Source organism: Mesoplodon densirostris, chromosome 15 (genome assembly GCF_025265405.1).
Source record: "Mesoplodon densirostris isolate mMesDen1 chromosome 15, mMesDen1 primary haplotype, whole genome shotgun sequence".
NCBI lineage: Eukaryota > Metazoa > Chordata > Mammalia > Artiodactyla > Ziphiidae > Mesoplodon > Mesoplodon densirostris.
In genome coordinates, this window is record NC_082675.1 from 26,251,228 (window position 1) to 26,271,106 (window position 19,879).

The window sequence follows — 19,879 nt, forward strand, 5'->3', positions numbered from 1 at the left end:
TCCGTGTGGGCCGCGGACTCGCACAGGCCTAACCGGGGCGCGCGGCGAGGTATGGCGGAGATTGCCTTCCTGGGCCCCGCCGGCCCACTGGCTCAGCCTCCGCGTCCCCTGTGCCTAGGGGTCCGCCTCCCGCGAGTGCACGTGACCGCGCCCCGCAGAGCCGCCGCAGTGCCAGGCCCCGAGCGCGCTGCTTCCGCCGGCCGCGCAGCCCCGCCTCTGGGCGTGGGGAGCCAATCCGCGCGCACGTCTCCCGGCCCCGCCCGACGCCCTCCTCGGCGCGCGCCCCTCCCTTCGCCTTGCCGGCCCGCCCGTCAGTCAGTCAGGCAGGCAGGCAGTCGGTCCGAGCGGCTGGCTGCTCCTCGCCTCTCCCGCGCGGCGGCCTCCCTCTTCCCTCCCGGCCAGCGGCGGCGGCTGCAGCGGCGGCGGCGCGGTCCCCCGGGAGGCGCGGCGTGGGCCGAGCGGCGGCCGCGGAGCGTCGAGCCCAGCGCGGCGGCTGCTGCGGCCCGGCAGCCAACATGGCGGCGGCGGCGGCGGGCGCGGGCCCCGAGATGGTCCGCGGGCAGGTGTTCGACGTGGGGCCGCGTTACACCAACCTCTCTTACATCGGCGAGGGCGCCTACGGCATGGTGTGGTGAGTGTCCGCGCCGCGCAGCCCGGCCGCCCCCGCCTGGGCCTGGCGGACGCAGCCGCGGTCTCGCCCGGGCCCCGGCCTTCGGCCCCCACCCGGGCTGCGCCGTCGTCCGCGAGCTGGGGGCCTCGGGCCGGGCCGTCGGGCCTGGGTGTTGTTCCTCGCTGGGCTCGGGGGGCGGAGGCCGGGGCCGGGACCCCGGGACCGACAGCGAGGCGCCCCCGCCCCCAGTGTACGCACAGCGCGGTCTCGAATTCCTTCGGATGCTCGCCGCGGCGTGTGTGCACAGCTCCGAAATAATCATATGATTTTCCTCCCCTCGCCTGCGTTTTCCGCGAGCGGCTTTCGTTAAGTGCCTTCCGTGGTGCCAGGGGGGCTCTCCTACGCAGGCTTTCTAAAAGGCGTTAGTGGCAGCAGTGTTCGTTGTGGACTATTTCAATCTTGAAGTCTTTAAAGGGTTTTTAATACCGTAATGCTAGCGTTTCAGGAAGGATAAGCCAGCATTGCTCTTTTGGTTTATTAAGGAGTCATTTGTAGTTGGGCCTAATTTAACTTGTTTTTCTTTTGCCCCCCGTTGAGCTCTCTTACCAGCATAAAGGCATCCAGACGTTTTAGCACAATTACTGTGGACTTTCCCTGTTAATGCTTTAGTGGTCAGTATGTGTGCAGCCCTGATGGAGTTCTTGCAGAATCACATTCAGGCGCTCTCCTCTCGATCCAGCTCACCGAAACGTTTGTGGAATGGGGGTGACGGTCTTGTTTTTCATTAGAACCAACTAGCTGTCGTGTTTTGTGCTGGTGAAGACCTGTGCAAGTGTAGACTCCCTTACACCGAAATCTTCTCGTGAGTGTGTCTTTTCTGTTGAACGAAGGAAATGAACTAACATTTATTGAACACTTCGTGGCAGGTACTGTGCTAGGTCCATTATCTCATTTTGTTTGAACAAACAGCTGGAGGGAGGGGAACGCGGTGATGTCTTTCAGATGAGAAAGTATTTCGAGGTGAAACCAGTTCCTAAGGTCATACAACTAAAGAGGCATACTTGAGACTGTGGACTGAGATCCTGTTTCAGTTGCTGCAGCTCTTTTCATTACACCCCACTTTCCTTAAATAGTGTTATTAATCATATTAGAATTTTAGGGTGTTTTACTCTTATAAGCATTTCTATTTCAGAAATGTATTCAAATTTGAATGATCATAATTTTAGAAATACCATAGAGGGCATGTTTTGCCAAGTGTTAGTTAAAATTATTTTTTTAAAAAGACTTTAATTGAATCTCGAATATTTTCATTCTCTTCAGGAGCAAAATGTTTCACAGTGTACAACTGTGAAAATTAACATGAACTCAGAGGCTTAGGAGCCAAAAGAGAAACTAAATTAGGTCAGGCCTAAAAGAAATAAGGTCCTAGGGCTTCTCTGGTGGCACAGTGGTTAAGAATCTGCCTGCCAATGCAGGGGACACTGGTTCAAGCCCTGGTCTGGGAAGATCCCACATGCCGCGGAGCAACTAAGTTCGTGTGCCACAACTAATGATCCTGTGCTATAGAGCCCGTGAGCCACAACTACTGAAGCCCGTGCACCTAGAGCCCATGCTCTGCAACAAAAGAAGCCACCGCAATGAGAAGTCCTCGCACCGCAATGAAGAGTAGCCCCCGCTCACCGCAACTAGAGAAAGCCCGCGCGCAGCAACGAAGACCCAACACAACCAAAAATAAATAAGTAAAATAAATAAATAAATAAATAAAATTTATTTAAAGAAAAAGAAATAAGGTCCTAGAATGTAACGGAGAGAAAGAACTGCCTGCAGCATCACTTCTGTTGCACCTGCTGGTAAGTATGCCAGTAAACATGTCTCTTTATGAGAGGTTCAGAATTGCCCATCACGTCCTTCAGCCCTTTAAAATATGTACTAAAAAAAACTAGTTTTATGACATTTCAGTTGAAAGTTTTTTTTATTTCTCTTCAATCTGAAGCTGATTTAGATCTGGTAGTTTTCTATCACTGCTGTAGACTTATTTGACCTTCTCAGTCTGTCAGGTGAAATATCAAGTCCTCTTACTGTGATGTTCTTTTCTTAAGTAAGATCCAAGTACAGATATTATTGGAATTAGAATCTGGGTCCAGATTATAGCTTTTTATCTTCAGGTTGATGATATTTATTTAATATAGAATTTAATCTACGTCGTACGCTATTAGCATTTAGTAAATGTTGGTTAACAATGCTGGGTTTATGGAGGATTTCTTGATTGAAATGTTAATATTTGAATAGTGACATTTTTAAAAAATTAATGCTTCCAGAAGGATTTAAGGATTTTCAGGAAAAAAGGTTTTTTTTAAAATTTCCTGAATCAATTCATTAGGAATTTGCCTTTTTCTTGCAGAGTCCTTTCCTAATCATCAAGTGGAGGATATAAAGATGAAAAGTGGAGTTTGAATTGGGCCTTTAGGAGTGAGTGTGATTTTGATAGAAGGATAATAGGTGAAAGTGACAGTTTGAGCTGTGGAATCTAATCCTGGAAAAGTATTTAGGTGACAAACTTGTAGAGGACTCTAAAGGCAAAACTGAGTTTGGTTGTATATTTGTGCAGTGGAGAAAGAGGCAAGCACATGGTCAGTTTTGGAATTTGGGGGGAGGATAGATCAACACTGGTGGAAATGACAGGAAAAAAAACTGAGGTGGGGAATCAGCTAGGCTGTTGTAACCTTCTAGAGGTGAAGTAATATAGTGAGCGTGGAAGATAGCAGATGGAGATGAGAGCCCTTATAAAGATAGAATCAGTAATAGGGGCTCTTGTCAGAAGAGTGGTGGACTTCTAATCATGGCAAGTGTGGGATGAAGCAGAGGATGATGAGTGAGGTCTTAATGGGTAAGAGGTGAGAGAGGTGGGATTTGGATTTGAGAGGGATTTCCAGGCTTGATGATGTGGCATGGACATGGCTGTTAATTCCAAGGCTTCTAGCGTGGGAGCCTGGGAGGATGGTGGTGGTGTTATGAGAGAAGGAATACTGTATAGGCAGAGGAGTTTGCTAAGGAGAAATAGTGAGTTCTGGTTTGGACTTGTTAAGTTTGTGATGCCTTTAGGCCATTTAAGCTATATCCAGAAGGCATCTTGAAAATAAGAGGGAAGTAAAATCTGGAGATGAAAATTTGTGTAAGTGATAGTCTTAGGTGGAGGAGCACAGATTCTTTTTTTTAAATTAATTAATTTTTGGCTGTGTTGGGTCTGCGTTGCTGCGTGCAGGCTTTCTCTAGTTGCAGCGAGGTGGGGCTACTGTTCATTGTGGTGCGCGGGCTTCTCATTGAGGTGGCTTTTCTTGTTGCGGAGCACGGGCTCTAGGCACACTGGCCTCAGTAGTTGTGGCACATGGGCTTAGTTGCTCCGCGGCATGTGGGATCTTCCTGCACCAGGGGTCAAACCCGTGTCCCCGGCATTGGCAGGCGGATTCTTAACCACTGTGCCACCAGGGAAGTCCAGAGCACAGATTCTTATTTGAGGTCATTGGTTAGGTAAAATTGCATGCATATGTTCTGTATGTTTATCCTTTAATGAACAATCCATAATATTCATTAGATTTTCAAAGGGTCCATTATTCCAGAAAGGTTAAGAACCAGTGAGACCAAAGAGGTAGCTCTGGCAAACAAGTGCTTTTAATAGATGGGCAGAGGAAGAGGAAGCTGAGGACTGTGAGATGTATAAGAATCAGGAAAAAAAAATTGTATGAAAGAGGAGAAATTGAAGCTCTTTGCTTGGTCATCTAATTAAGATAAGTATTTTGGATAAGTTCAGTTTGAAACACTTTCTAAATGTGACTGAGAGGTTGTGGAGTCATCTCCATAGAGACACTAATTGAAGCCTTGAGAGTGGACAAGATGAGAAAAATGTGAGAGCTGAGCCAAAGGAATGCCTGACTTTAGGTGTCAATAGAGGGCAAGTTACAGAAGAGGATGGAGGAAATGTGGTTGGAGACCAGAGAACCAGAGTTTGCACTATCATAGGAGCCAAGGGAGGTCGTGGTCATTAGGGATTGGTTTAAATACTGTAGAGAGCACCGTGCAGCTGGAAGAGCAGCTGTTAGATTTGTTAACTTTCAACTCTCCTAACAGATGGGCTCTCTTCTCTTCTCTGCCATCCTGTGTGTGGTTGAGTTTGCTCCTCACCATACCTTTTCACAAGACTTCAAGATCAAGCGATTCTTGGCCAAGAAACAAAAGCAGAATCGTCCCATTTACCACTGGATTCCAGTGAAAACTGGTAATAAAATCAGATACAACTCCAAGAGAAGACATTGGAGAAGAACCAAGCTGGGTCTATAAGGAGCCTTGCACATGAGGTGGCACACATATTTATGCTGCATCTTTTTTTTTTTTTTTTTTTTTTTTTTTTTTTTTTGCGGTATGCGGGCCTCTCACTGTTGTGGCCTCCCCCGTTGCGGAGCACAGGCTCCGGACGCGCAGGCTCCGGACGCGCAGGCTCAGCGGCCATGGCTCACGGGCCCAGCCGCTCCGCGGCATATGGGATCCTCCCAGACCGGGGCACGAACCCGTATCCCCTGCATCGGCAGGCGGACTCTCAACCACTTGCGCCACCAGGGAGGCCCTATGCTGCATCTTACCATGTCACTCTGAGAACATCACTACTATCTGAACAGCTGGATGTGTTTTATTGCAAAAATGATTTTTCTCTTTGTGTGTTTGTGCACTAGGGCTTTGGCTCAGTAATAAATATCTGAGACCTTAAAAAAAAAAAAAAAAAAAAAAAAACCAGATGGTTCCTACTAAAATTTCATTGTGATCACATTCCTGATGGTATAATATCCTGTCCTGTGAAGTTTTTTTGTCATTATGGCAGACTAATAGAACTTTTGTTACGTTTTGTTTTTTAAACATACATACGTTAATTAACATACATTAATTAATCCTCACACTGTCAAGGTGGTTACTTTAAGTAAGTGGGAATTTGAGACACAGAAGGGTTAGTTCACTTGCCCATGGACACGGAGCTTGCAAGTGATAGAGCATCCTAATCTGGTTCCTAAGTGATACTCCACCAAAGACCCAAGTTGAGAAAATACATGTTTTCAGTAACAGAAAATATCTGTTGTCTGCTTTTTGCTTGTGTCATGTTTTACTTTTTTTTAATTAAAAATTTTTTTTTAAATTTATTTTTTGGCTGCCTTGCGTCTTCGTTGCTGCATGCGGGGGCTACTCTTTGTTGCAGTGTGCGGGCTTCTCATTATGGTGGCTTCTCTTGTTGCGGAGCATGGGCTCTAGGCGCATGGGCTTCAGTAGTTATGGCTCATGGGCTCTCTAGAGTGTATACTCTAGTTGTGGAGCACAGGCTTAGTTGCTCTGCAGCATGTGGGATCTTCCTGCACCAGGGGTCAAACCCGTGTCCCCTGCATTGACAGGCGGATTCTTAACCACTGTGCCACCAGGGAAGCCCTGTGTCACGTTTTAGCGTTTTTTTTGTTTGTTTGTTTTGTTTGTTTGTTTGTTTGTTACATTTTAGCCTTTTAAAAAACCTTTCATACGAGGTTATTCACTCAGAAAACTTTCACTGAGCACTTGTTATATGCTAGGGTGCACATGGTCCCAGCCTTTTAGTAGCTCTTAGTCCAGTTAGTGGGATGGAGTTGGGCAGTAATGCAAAGAATGTACCAGTGTCATACAGAAGGGACGTGTGCAGTATTATGAGGAAAAAAGAAGGCCTGAGTGACAGGGGCTGTCTTTGCATGGCTTCACAAACTTTTGAGCTGGATGTTATGTGACTGGGAGTTTGCCTTGAGAAGTGCATTCTAGGTAGAGGAAGACGTACGTGCAAAGGCACAGAAGTACGAAAACAGCACATCAGGTCAGGAAAACCAGGAGTTGTTTGGGAAGCTAGGGGTATGGGTTGAGTGCCTTCGGAAGAAAGCTGGAGTTGAGACAGTTGGGATGGGCCCGGCCAGATTCTGAAGGATATTGTTTACTGAGTTCAGACTTGATTTTCTAGGTGAAAGTCATTAGAGGATGCCCTTTTTCTGCCAGTTCCTCATCACTTTTTATGTTCCCTTCTTTGTCTCTCTTATGCTCTCTATCTGCTTGTGCTTATTTTCTCTTCTTCTTATCTAGGGGTATTCAGTGGGTGTGATTTTTACCCCCTCTCCAGTGGCATTTTGAAATGTATGTGGGTCAGGTTTTGGTTTTTGGTTGTTAAATTGATTGGGGGGTGTTATTGGCCTTCGGTGTGTGTATGGTCAAGGCAGATGTGCTGAACAACCTGCAGCTCACGGTGTAGTCCTGCACTGGAAGACCATCCTGCTAAGAGGCCAGCAGTATTTCCCTCCAGCCCATCCCCAAGAAACACTGGGCCCTGTTCAAGTCCTGTCTTCCTCTAAGGTTCATCTCCTCTGTAAACTTGTGCTTGTTACTCTCTGCTGTAGTGCTCCCTCCTGCCCTCCCTGGAACTCTGCTGGGTATTTGTACCACCTGTTTGAAAGGCAGGGCCAGCAGTAGTATATATCATCTATAAAGGCTTGAGACCTGGAAACGCATCTGGATTCAGATTCATAGTTTTGCTTGTTAACTGTTAATTTAACTTTTAATAAAGATGTCTCTTCTATGCTTTTTGGAGCTCAAAGATGTGAGGAGACCAGCTCAGATGAGCAGCAGAATATCCAGAGTTTCTGAACGGTTTTGAGTGCAAGTAAAACTCAAACAAAATTAAGTTTGATATTAATAACATCTTGGTGGTTAGCTCTGATAGGCCATTCCCATGAATTTAATGGGAATGCTCTCAATTCTCAAGTATTTATAAAAAGAGTCTCATGAAAAGCATCCAAGTTGAGTTTTCCCAGGAATCATCTATAATTTATTCCTCATCTCACATTAACATATCTACTAAGTAAAAAACAACTGATTCCCCAACAAACATCTAGAGCTACCTCACCATCATGCATCCAGCCTGTTCTACCTGCCCACCTGCCTAACCCTGAAATGCTTTTTCTCCCGGTTTGCTTCTCTTGGGGCTCCCATACATTGGAAAGCCAACAGGATAGACATTCTCCAAGATCTCTCTCAGATGCACAGTCTTAGGGCAGGTTCTGGGTTCTGAACCCATCTACCGCTAGTAGGAGCTGGGAAGTGGAGTGTATGTATGGGTGGGGTCTGCATGGATTATGCCATGACCAACTGACTAACATTAGTTGATCTTGAGCAACTTCCTCTCCCATTTTTTTAATTAATTAATTTATGGCTTCGTTGGGTCTTTGTTGCTGCACGCAAGCTTTCTTTAGTTGGTGGCGAGCGGGGGCTACTCTTCGTTGTGGTGTGCGGGCTTCTCATTGTGGTGGCTTCTCTTGTTGTGGAGCACGGGCTCTAGGAGCGCAGGCTTCAGTAGTTGTGGCTCGTGGTCTCTAGAGCGCAGGCTTAGTAGTTGTGATGCAAAGGCTTAGTTGCTCCGTGGTATGTGGGATCTTCCCGGACCAGGGATCCAACCTGTGTCCCTTGCATTGGCAGGTGGATCCTTAACCACTATACTACCAGGGAAGTCTCCTCTCCCATTCTTTGATTTAACAATCAGAGCATCTCGTGTGCCTACCCTGGTTCATGTTCCTGCCCTCTCTCAGGAATGTTGCAGTGCATTGTTGGAGACAGACTGATAGGGAAATAAATTACTGTGTCGTGTGGTAAAAATACCGTTCTGAGATCATTCTGGACAGAGCAGCTAACTCCACTTCGGCTTCCCAGTTACTAATTAAATCAACAAATAGTGTATGTGTACACCAGGCACGCACTAGTTGTTCCACTACATTGGTGAACGAAGCATCTAGCCCTCAGGGAGCTCATGGTCTATGGGTGCCTGGCTGAATGGGAGTGGCTTGAAGAGAAGATTAGAAAGGTTTGGTCAGGCCTTGGCTTTAGGTTCCTTCTAAGGTGTTTCCTTTATGGGAATTCCCTGGCAGTCCAGTGGTTAGGACTCCACGCCCATTATGGCGGACACGGGTTCGATCCCTGGTCAGGGAACTAAGATCCCACAAGCCACATGGTGTGGCCTAAATAGATAAATAAATACTTTGCTTTTATTTCTCTTTTTATAGCACTTATCCTAGACATGTCTAAGATACTTTTTTCAGTTTATTGATAAATCATTTAAGTCCAAAATTAAAGTCTTGAGGAAAATTATTTTCTGTACTATAAAGTTAAAGAACTTTCTAATACTGTTGTTCCAGAGTAATAGTTTACCTCAAGTGATTAGGTTATTCACGTGTGTTTGGCTAAGAGAGAGTTTTTAACTGAGTGGCTGGAAGGAATGTTCTTTGTTTTTCTTTTTTTTTTTTTTTTTTTTTGCGTTATGCGGGCCTCTCACTGCTGTGGCCTCCCCCGCTGCGGAGCACAGGCTCCGGACGCGCAGGCTCAGCGGCCATGGCTCACGGGCCCAGCCGCTCCGCGGCATATGGGATCCTCCCAGACCGGGGCACGAACCCGTATCCCCTGCATCGGCAGGCGGACTCTCAACCACTTGCGCCACCAGGGAGGCCCCTCTTTTTTTTTTTAAATAAATAAATTTATTTAGTTTTGGCTGCATTGGGTCCTCATTGCTCCGTGTGGGCTTTCTCTAGTTGTGGTGAACTGGGGCTACTCTTCGTTGTGGTGTGTGGGCTTCTTGTTGCGGTGGCTTCTCTTGTTGCGGAGCACGGGCTCTAGGCACGTGGGCTTCAGTAGTTGTGGCACGTGGGCTCAGTAGTTGTGGCTCGTGGGCTCTAGGGCACAGGCTCAGTAGCTGTGGCGCATGGGCTTAGTTGCTCCGTGGCATGTGGGATCTTACTGGACCAGGGCTCGAACCCGTTTCCCCTGCATTGGCAGGCGGATTCTTAACCACTGTGCCACCAGGGAAGTCCTTAGACCAAATGTTAATGTTGCCACATTGTCATTGGGAACAAATGTATAGTGAAAAATGTAGAGTTTCAGAGATAGGGAAATTCTTAAATAGAACTGATTAAAAGTAATTCTGGGGAAAAAGTAAATACAGTCTTTTTTATAGAACAAATAGTTTTAGCTGCATAGCTAAGGAAAATAAGTAAAACCATCACATTTCTCCAATTAATACCTAAATTGCCACTGATCACAGGTCAGGCTTGCAAAGTAGAGAGTAAAACCTACAGAATGTACCTTGGTCACAAGGATTTATCTTGAGTCAGTAGCTAAGTTCAGGGTACTGTTACTTATTGCTTCAGTAGATATGTGAAAATGTTTAGTTTGGGGCTTATTTGAGATTTCCTTCCATTTTCAGTGTATCAGTGCTGAACCCATCCTCAAACTTGTATTTCTCTCATTACATCATCTTTCTGTTTCATGGTTGAAACATACTTTTTTTTTTTTTAAAGGATCAATATAATCCTTTCCCCATGAGTTACTTACTTCAGGACTATATAGACATATAAAAATATTTGATGTTATGTTTCAGACCAGTGAGAAACCATTTGATAGGAATGCTAAGTAATCTATTATCTATTACCATCTCCAGGTATGTTCATTGAGCCATTCTACCTGTTGTGTGTTTTGCTGTTTTCAGGCATCCTTTCAGGACAACTCTGATCCCTTAATTCAAGTGATGGTAAAAGTGATATTCCTTAAGAGTGTTGTAAATTATTTCTTTAGTCCAAAGCGAGCTGGAAAGAAAAGACATTTTTGATTCTCTGTCCACTCTGACATAACTGTTGGAAAGAGCCATTTGTTTCCTGCCACAGAGAAAGTGTAAGACAGAAATTAGTCATAAGAGGGCTAAAGTTTTATAGAAACTTTAGGAATGCTTCTGGATACCCCAGCAGGCAGAATGTAGCATTCAAGAACTGGTAAATGTTTATCTAGCATCCTAGAATGTAGTGCTTAACTATAAAAATGTAACTTGGAAAATATTTTGGCCTCATGTGGTTTTTGGCTTTAGCAGGAAAGGCTCTAGTGTTTCCCTATTAAGATGCTGGCATTGGGCTGAGGTGTATTTTATTTATTATATTTACAGAAATATCCATCGCTTCTGTTTTGGTTGTTTTTAACATAAATAAGTGAATTTTCTCAAGTGTTTTTTCTGCCTTCATGGAGATGATCATATGGTTTTTCTCTCTTTAGCATTGAGGATCATACTAATGGATTTCCTTATATTGAATCTTCCTTGCGTTCTTGGAGTAAATCCTAGTTGGTTATGTTATATTCTTTTTTTTCTTTTTTGAATTTTATTTTATTTATATTTTATACAGCAGGTTCTTGTTAGTTGTCTGTTTTATACATATTAGTGTATATATGTCAATTCCAGTCTCCCAGTTCATCCTACAACCACCACCACCCCCTCACCACTTTCCCCCTTGGTGTCCATATGTTTGTTCTCTACATCTGTGTCTCTATTTCTGCCCTGCAAAGTGGTTCATCTGTACCATTTTTCTAGGTTCCGCATGTATGTGTTAATATACGATATTTGTTTTTCTCTTTCTGACTTACTTCACTCTGTATGACAGTCTCTAGATCCATCCACGTCACTACAAATGACCCAATTTCGTCCCTTTTTATGGCTGAGTAATATTCCATTGTATATATGTGCCACATCTTCTTTATCCATTCGTCTGTCGATGGGCATTTAAGTTGTTTCCATGACATAGCTATTGTAAATAGTGCTGCAATGAACACTGGGGTGCATGTTTTTGAATTACGGTTTTTTTGAATTATGGTTTTCTCTGGGTATATGCCCAATAGTGGGATTGCTGGGTCATATGGTGATTCTATTTTTAGTTTTTTAAGGAACCTCCATAATGTTCTCTATAGTGGCTGTATCAATTTACATTCCCACCAGCAGTGCTAGAGGGTTCCCTGTTCTCCACACCCTCTCCAGCATTTGTTGTTTGTAGATTTTCTGATGATGCCCATTCTAACTGGTGTGAGGTGATACACTTCATTGTCGGTTTGTGTGTGTGTGTGTGTGTGTGGTACGCGGGCCTCTCACTGTTGTGGCCTCTCCCATTGCAGAGCACAGGCTCCGGACGCATAGGCTCAGCAGCCATGGCTCTGAGCCCAGCCACTCCGTGACAGGTGGGATCTTCCCAGACCGGGGCACGAACCCGTGTCCCTTGCATCAGCAGGCGGACTCTCAACCACTGCGCCACCAGGGAAGCCCCTCATTGTAGTTTTGATTTGCATTTCTCTAATCAGTGATGTTGAGCAGCTTTTCATGTGCTTCTTGGCCATCTGTATGTCTTCTTTGGAGAAATGTCTGTTTAGGTCTTCTGCCCATTTTTGGATTGGGTTGTTTGTTTTTTTAATATTGAGTTCCTTGAGCTGTTCATATATTTTAGAGATTAATCCTTTGTCTGTTGATTGCTTACAAATATTACCTCCCATTCTGAGAGTTGTCTTTTCGTTTTGTTTGTAGTTTCCTTTGCTTTACAAAAGGTTTTAAGTTTCATTAGGTCCCATTTGTTTATTTGGGGTTTTATTTCTATCACTCTAGGAGGTGGATCAAAAACGATCTTGCTGCTGTGATTTATGTCAAAGAGTGTTCTTCCTATGTTTTCCTCTAAGAGTTTTATAGTGTCCGGTCTTACATTTAGGTCTCTAATCCATTTTGAGTTTATTTTTGTGTTTGGTGTTATGTAGTTTTCTAATTTCATTCTTTTACATGTAGCTCTCCAGTTTTCCCAGCACCACTTATTGAAGAGACTGTCTTTTCTCCATTGCATATCCTTGCCTCCTTTGTCATAGATTAGTTGACCATAGGTGTGTGGGTTTATCTCTGGGCTTTCTATCCTGTTCCATTGATCTATATTTCTATTGATCTATATTTTTGTCCAGTACCATACTGTCTTGATTACTGTAGCTTTGTAATATAGTCTGAAGTCAGGGTCCTCCAGGTCCGTTTTTTTCCCTCAAGACTGCTTTGGCTATTTGGGGTCTTTTGTGTCACCATACAAATTTTAAGATTTTTTCTTCTAGTTCTGTAAAAAATGCCACTGGTAATTTGATAAGGATTGAATTGAATCTGTAGATTGCTTTGGGTAGTATAGTCATCTTCACAATATTGATTCTTCCAATCCAAGAACATGGTATATCTCTCCATCTGTTTGTCATCTTTGATTTCTTTCATCAGTGTTTTATAGTTTTCTGGGTACAGGTCTTTTACTTCCTTGGGTAAGTTTATTCCTAGGTATTTTATTCGTTTTGTTGCAGTGGTGAATGGGATTGTTTCCTTAATTTCTCTGTCTGATCTTTCGTTGTTAGTGTATAGGAATGCAAGAGATTTCTGTGCATTAGTTTTGTATCTGCCAACTTTACCAAATTCATTGATTTGCTCTAGTAGTTTTCTAGTGGCATCTTTAGGATTCCCCATGTATATAGTACCATGTCATCTGCAAACAGTGACAGTTTTACTTCTTCTTTTGCAATTTGTATTCCTTTTATTTCTTGTTTTTCTCGGATTGACACGGCTAGGACTTCGAAAACTATGTTAAATAATAGTGGTGGGAGTGGACATCCTTGTCTTGTTCCTGATCTTAGAGGAAATGCTTTCAGTTTTTCACCATTGAGAATGATGTTTGCTGTGGGTTTGTCGTATATGGCCTTTATTATGTTGAGGTAGGTTCTCTGCCCACTTTCTGGAGAGTTTTTGTCATCAGTGGGTGTTGAATTTTGTCAAAAGCTTTTTCTGCATCTATTGAGATGATCATATGGTTTTTCTTCTTCAATTTTTTAATATGTTGTATCACATTGATTGATTTGCATATATTGAAGAATCCTTGCATCCCTGGGATAAATCCCACTTGATCATGGTGTATGATCCTTTTAATGTGCTGTTGGATTCTATTTGCTAGTATTTTGTTGAGGATTTTTGCATCTATATTCATCAGTGATATTGGTCTGTAATTTTCTTTTTTTGTAGTAACTTTGTCTGGTTTTGGTTATCAGGGTGATGGTGGCCTCATAGAATGAGTTTGGGAGTGTTCCTTCCTCTGCCATTTTTTGGAAGAGTTTGAGAAGGATGGGTGTTAGCTCTTCTCTAGAATTCACCTGTGAAGCCATCTGGTCCTGGACTTCTGTTTGTTTGAAGATTTTTTTTTTTTTTTTTTTTGCGGTATGCGGGCCTCTCACTGTTGTGGCCTCCCCCGTTGTGGAGCACAGGCTCCGGACGCGCAGGCTCCGGACGCGCAGGCTCAGCGGCCATGGCTCACGGGCCCAGCCGCTCAGCGGCATATGGGATCCTCCCAGACCGGGGCACGAACCCGTATCCCCTGCATCGGCAGGCGGACTCTCAACCACTTGCGCCACCAGGGAGGCCCTGTTGGAAGATTTTTAATTACAGTTTCAATTTCATTATTTATTTATTTATTTATTTATTTATTTTTTTGCTGTACGCGGGCCTCTCACTGCTGTGGCCTCTCCCGTTGCGGAGCACAGGCTCCGGACGCACAGGCTCCGCGGCCATGGCTCGCGGGCCCAGCCGCTCCGCGGCATGTGGGATCTTCCGGGATCGGGGCACGAACCCGTGTCCCCTGCATCGGCAGGCGGACTCTCAACCACTGCGCCACCAGGGAAGCCCAATTTCATTACTTTTGATTGGTCTGTTCATATTTCCTTTTCTTCCTGGTTCAGTCTTGGAAGGATATACCTTTCTAAAAATTTGTCCATTTCTTCCAGGTTGTCCATTTTATTGGCATAGAGCTGCTTTTAGTAGTCTCTATGATGCTTTGTATTTGTGCAGTATCCGTTATAACTTCTCCTTTTTCATTTCTGATTTTATTGATTTGAGTCCTCTCTCTTTTTCTTTTTTTTTCTTTATAACAAATTTAATCAGTTATACATATACATATGTTTCCATATCCCCTCCCTTTTGCGTCTCCCTCCCACCCTCCCTATCCCACCCCTCCAGGCAGTCACAAAGCACCGAGCTGATCTCCCTGTGCTATGCGGCTGCTTCCCACTAGCTATCTACCTTACGTTTGGTAGTGTATATATGTCCGTGCCGCTCTTTCACTTTGTCACAGCTTACCCTTCCCCCTCCCCATATCCTCAAGTCCATTCTCTAGTAGGTCTGTGTCTTTATTCCTGTCTTACCCCTATGTTCTTCATGACATTTTTTTCTCTTAAATTCCATATATATGTGTTAGCATACAGTATTTGTCTTTCTCTTTCTGACTTACTTCACTCTGTATGACAGACTCTAGGTCTATCCACCTCATTACAAATAGCTCAATTTCATTTCTTTTTATGGCTGAGTAATATTCCATTGTATATATGTGCCACATCTTCTTTATCCATTCATCCGATGATGGACACTTAGGTTGTTTCCATCTCCAGGCTATTGTAAATAGGGCTGCTATGAACATTTTGGTACATGTCTCTCTTTTTTTTTTTTTTTTTTTTTTTTTGCGGTATGCGGGCCTCTCACTGTTGTGGCCTCCCCCGTTGCGGAGCACAGGCTCCGGACGCGCAGGCTCCGGACGCGCAGGCTCAGCGGCCATGGCTCACGGGCCCAGCCGCTCCGCGGCATATGGGATCCTCCCAGACCGGGGCACGAACCCGTATCCCCTGCATCGGCAGGCGGACTCTCAACCACTTGCGCCACCAGGGAGGCCCGGTACATGTCTCTTTTTGAATTATGGTTTTCTCAGGGTATATGCCCAGTAGTGGGATTGCTGGGTCATATGGTAGTTCTATTTGTAGTTTTTTAAGGAACCTCCATACCGTTCTCCATAGCGGCTGTACCAATTCACATTCCCACCAGCAGTGCAAGAGTGTTCCCTTTTTTCCACACCCTCTCCAGCATTTATTGTTTCTAGATTTTTTGATGATGGCCATTCTGACTGGTGTGAGATGATATCTCATTGTAGTTTTGATTTGCATTTCTCTAATGAGTAAAGATGTTGAGCATCCTTTCATGTGTTTGTTGGCAGTCTGTATATCTTCTGTGGAGAAATGTCTATTTAGGTCTTCTGCCCATTTTTGGATTGGGTTGTTTGTTTTTTTTGTTATTGAGCTGCATGAGCTGCTTATAAATTTTGGAGATTAATCCTTTGTCAGTTGCTTCATTTGCAAATATTTTCTCCCATTCTGAGGGTTGTCTTTTGGTCTTGTTTATGGTTTCCTTTGCTGTGCAAAAGCTTTTAAGTTTCATTAGGTCCCATGTGTTTATTTTTGTCTTTATTTCCATTTCTCTAGGAGGTGGGTCCAAAAGGATCTTGCTGTGATTTATGTCATAGAGTGTTCTGCCTATGTTTTCCTCTAAGAGTTTGATAGTGTCTGGCCTTACATTTAGGTCTTTAATCCATTTTGAGCTTATTTTTGTGTATGGTGTTAGGGAGTGATCTAATCTCATACTTTTACATGTCCCTATCCAGTTTTCCCAGCACCACTTATTGAAGAGACTGTCCTTTCTCCACTGTACATTCCTGCCTCCTTTATCAAAGATAAGGTGACCATATGTCCGTGGGTTTAACTCTGGGCTTTCTATCCTGTTCCATTGATCTATCTTTCTGTTTTTGTGCCAGTACCATACTGTCTTGATTACTGTAGCTTTGTAGTATAGTCTGAAGTCAGGGAGCCTGATTCCTCCAGCTCCATTTTTCGTTCTCAAGATTGCTTTGGCTATTCGGGGTCTTTTGTGTTTCCATACAAATTGTGAAATTTTTTGTTCTAGTTCTGTGAAAAATGCCATTGGTAGTTTGATAGGGATTGCATTGAATCTGTAGATTGCTTTGGGTAGTAGAGTCATTTTCACAATGTTGATTCTTCCAATCCAAGAACATGGTACATCTCTCCATCTATTTGTATCATCTTTAATTTCTTTCATCAGTGTCTTATAATTTTCTGCATACAGGTCTTTTGTCTCCTTAGGTAGGTTTATTCCTAGATATTTTATTCTTTTTGTTGCAGTGGTAAATGGGAGTGTTTCCTTGATTTCACTTTCAGATTTTTCATCATTAGTATATAGGAATGCCAGAGATTTCTGTGCATTAATTTTGTATCCTGCAACTTTACCAAATTCATTGATTAACTCTAGTAGTTTTCTGGTAGCATCTTTAGGATTCTCTATGTATAGTATCATGTCATCTGCAAACAGTGACAGCTTTACTTCTTCTTTTCCAATTTGGATTCCTTTTTTTTCCTTTTCTTCTCTGATTGCTGTGGCTAAAACTTCCAAAACTATGTTGAATAAGAGTGGTGAGAGTGGGCAACCTTGTCTTGTTCCTGGTCTTAGTGGAAATGGTTTCAGTTTTTCACCATTGAGGACGATGCTGGCTGTGGGTTTGTCATATATGGCCTTTATTATGTTGAGGAAAGTTCCCTCTATGCCTACTTTCTGCAGGGTTTTTATCATAAATGGGTGTTGAATTTTGTCGAAAGCTTTCTCTGCATCTATTGAGATGATCATATGGTTTTTCTCCTTCAATTTGTTAATATGGTGTATCACGTTGATTGATTTGCGTATATGGAAGAATCCTTGCTTTCCTGGAATAAACCCCACTTGATCATGGTGTATGATCCTTTTAATGTGCTGTTGGATTCTGTTTGCTAGTATTTTGTTGAGGATTTTTGCATCTATGTTCATCAGTGATATTGGCCTGTAGTTTTCTTTCTTTGTGACATCCTTGTCTGGTTTTGGTATCAAGGTGATGGTGGCCTCGTAGAATGAGTTTGGGAGTGTTCCTCCCTCTGCTATATTTTGGAAGAGTTTCAGAAGGATAGGTGTTAGCTCTTCTCTAAATGCTTGATAGAATTCGCCTGTGAAGCCATCTGGTCCTGGACTTCCGTATGTTGGAAGATTTTTAATCACGGTTTCAATTTCATTACTTGTGATTGGTCTGTTCATATTTTCTATTTCTTCCTGGTTCAGTCTTGGAGGTGTATTACCTTTGTAAGAATTTGTCCATTTCTTCCAGGTTGTCCATTTTATTGGCACAGAGTTGCTTGTAGTAGCCTCTTAAGATGCTTTGTATTTCCGCGGTGTCTGTTGTAACTTCTCCTTTTTCATTTCTAATTTTATTGATTTGAGTCTTCTCCCTCTTTTTCTTGATGAGTCTGGCTAATGGTTTATCAATTTTGTTTATCTTCTCAAAGAACCAGCTTTTACTTTTATTGATCTTTGCTACTGTTTTGTTTCTATTTCATTTATTTCTTCTCTGATCTTTATGATTTCTTCCCTTCTGCTAACTTTGGGTTTTGTTTGTTCTTCTTTCTCTAGTTTCTTTAGGTGTAAGGTTAGATTGTTTATTTGAGATTTTTCTTGTTTCTTGAGGTAGGCTTGTGTAGCTATAAACTTCCCTCTTATGACTGTGTTTGCCGCATCCCATAAGTTTTGGAGCATTGTGTTTTCATTGTCATTTGTCTCTAGGTTTTTTTTTTTGTGTTTTTTTTGCACTACACAGGCCTCTCACTGCTGGGGCCCCTCCCGTTGCGGAGCACAGGCTCTGGACGCGCAGGCTCAGCGGCCATGGCCCATGCACCCAGCCGCTCCGCGGCATGTGGGATCCTCCCGGATCAGGGCACGAACCCGCATCCCCTGCATCGTCAGGCGGACTCTCAACCACTGCGCCACCAGGGAAGCCCTCTAGGTATTTTCTGATTTCCTCTTTGATTTCTTCAGTGATCTCTTGGTTATTTAGTAACGTATTGTTTAGCCTCCATGTGTTTGTGTTTTTTATGTTTTTTTCCCTGTAATTCATTTCTAATCTCATAGTTGTGGTCAGAAAAGATGCTCGATATGATTTCAATTTTCTTAAATTTACTGAGGCTTGATTTGTGACCAAGATGTGTTCTACCCTGGAGAATGTTCTGTGCACACTTGAGAAGAAAGTGTAATCTGCTGTTTTTGGATGGAATGTCCTATAAATATCAATTAAATCTATCTGGTCTATTGTGTCATTTAAAGCTTGTGCTTCCTTATTTCTTTTGTGTCTGGATGATCTGTCCATTGGTGTAAGTGAGGTGTTATAAAGTCCCCCACTATTAATTGTGTTACTGTCGATTTCCTCTTTTATAGCTGTTAGTAGTTGCGCTTTATGTATCGAGGTGCTCCTACGTTGGGTAAAACTATATCTGTAATTGTTATATCTTCTTGGATTGACCCCTTGATCATTATGTAGTGTCCCTCCTTGTCTCTTGTAACATTCTTTATTTTAAAGTCTATTTTATCTGATATTGAGTATTGCTACTACAGCTTTCTTTTGATTTTCATTTGCATGGAATATCTTTTTCCACCCCCTCACTTTCAGTCTGTATGTGTCCCTAGGTCTGAAGTGGGTCTCTTGTAGACAGTATATAGATGGGTCTTGTTCTTGCATCCATTCAGCAAGCCTGTGTCTTTTGGTTGGAGCATTTAATCCATTCATGTTTAAGGTAATTATCGATATATATGTTCCTATGACCATTTTCTTAATTGTTTTGGGTTTGTTTTTGTAGGTCCTTTTCTCCTCTTGTGTTTCCCACTTAGAGAAGTTCCTTTAGCATTTGTTGTAGAGCTGGTGTGGTGGTGCTGAACTCTCTCAGCTTTTGCTTGTCTGTAAACGTTTTAATTTCTCCATCAAATCTGAATGAAATCCTTGCTGGGTAGAGTAATCTTGGTTGCAGGTTTTTCTCCTTCATCACTTTAATTATGTCCTGCCACTCCCTTCTGGCTTGTAGAGTTTCTGCTGAGAGATCAGCTGTTATCCTGATAGGGATTCCCTTGTGTGTTATTTGTTGTTTTTGCCTTGCTGCTTTTAATATGATTTCTTTGTGTTTAATTTTTGACAGTTTGATTAATATGTGTCTTGGCGTATTTCTCCTTGGATTTATTCTGTATGGGACTCTCTGTGCCTCCTGGACTTGATTAACTATTTCCTTTCCCATATTAGGGAAGTTTTCAACTATAATCTCTTCAAATATTTTCTCAGTCCCTTTCTTTTTCTCTTCTTCTTCTGGAACCCCTATAATTCGAACGTTGGTGCGTTTAATGTTGTCCCAGAGGTCTCTGAGACTGTCCTCTGTTCTTTTCATTCTTTTTTCTTTATTTTGCTCTGCAGCAGTTATTTCCACTATTTTATCTTCCACCTCACTTATCCGTTCTTCTGCCTCAGTTATTCTGCTATTGATCCCATCTAGAGTATTTTTTATTTCATGTATTGTGTTTTTAATCAATGCTTGATTCATCTTTAGTTCTTCTAGGTCCTTGTTAACTGTTTCTTGCATTTTGTCTATTCTATTTCCAAGATTTTGGATCTGGGAAATAGAATCTTGGATCATCTTTACCAT

The 19,879-nt window shown here is 43.0% G+C and overlaps 1 protein-coding gene across 1 annotated transcript in view; it reads left to right on the forward strand.

Moving 5' to 3' along the window:
- The first annotated feature begins 304 nt into the window (after positions 1 to 304).
- MAPK1 (mitogen-activated protein kinase 1) overlaps positions 305 to 19,879 on the forward strand; it is a 102,403-nt gene continuing 82,828 nt past the window's right edge. The window contains exon 1 of the mRNA XM_060119648.1: positions 305 to 631. Coding sequence (XP_059975631.1) covers positions 516 to 631 — 116 coding nt within the window. The 5' untranslated portion in view covers positions 305 to 515. The remainder of the gene's footprint in view (positions 632 to 19,879) is intronic.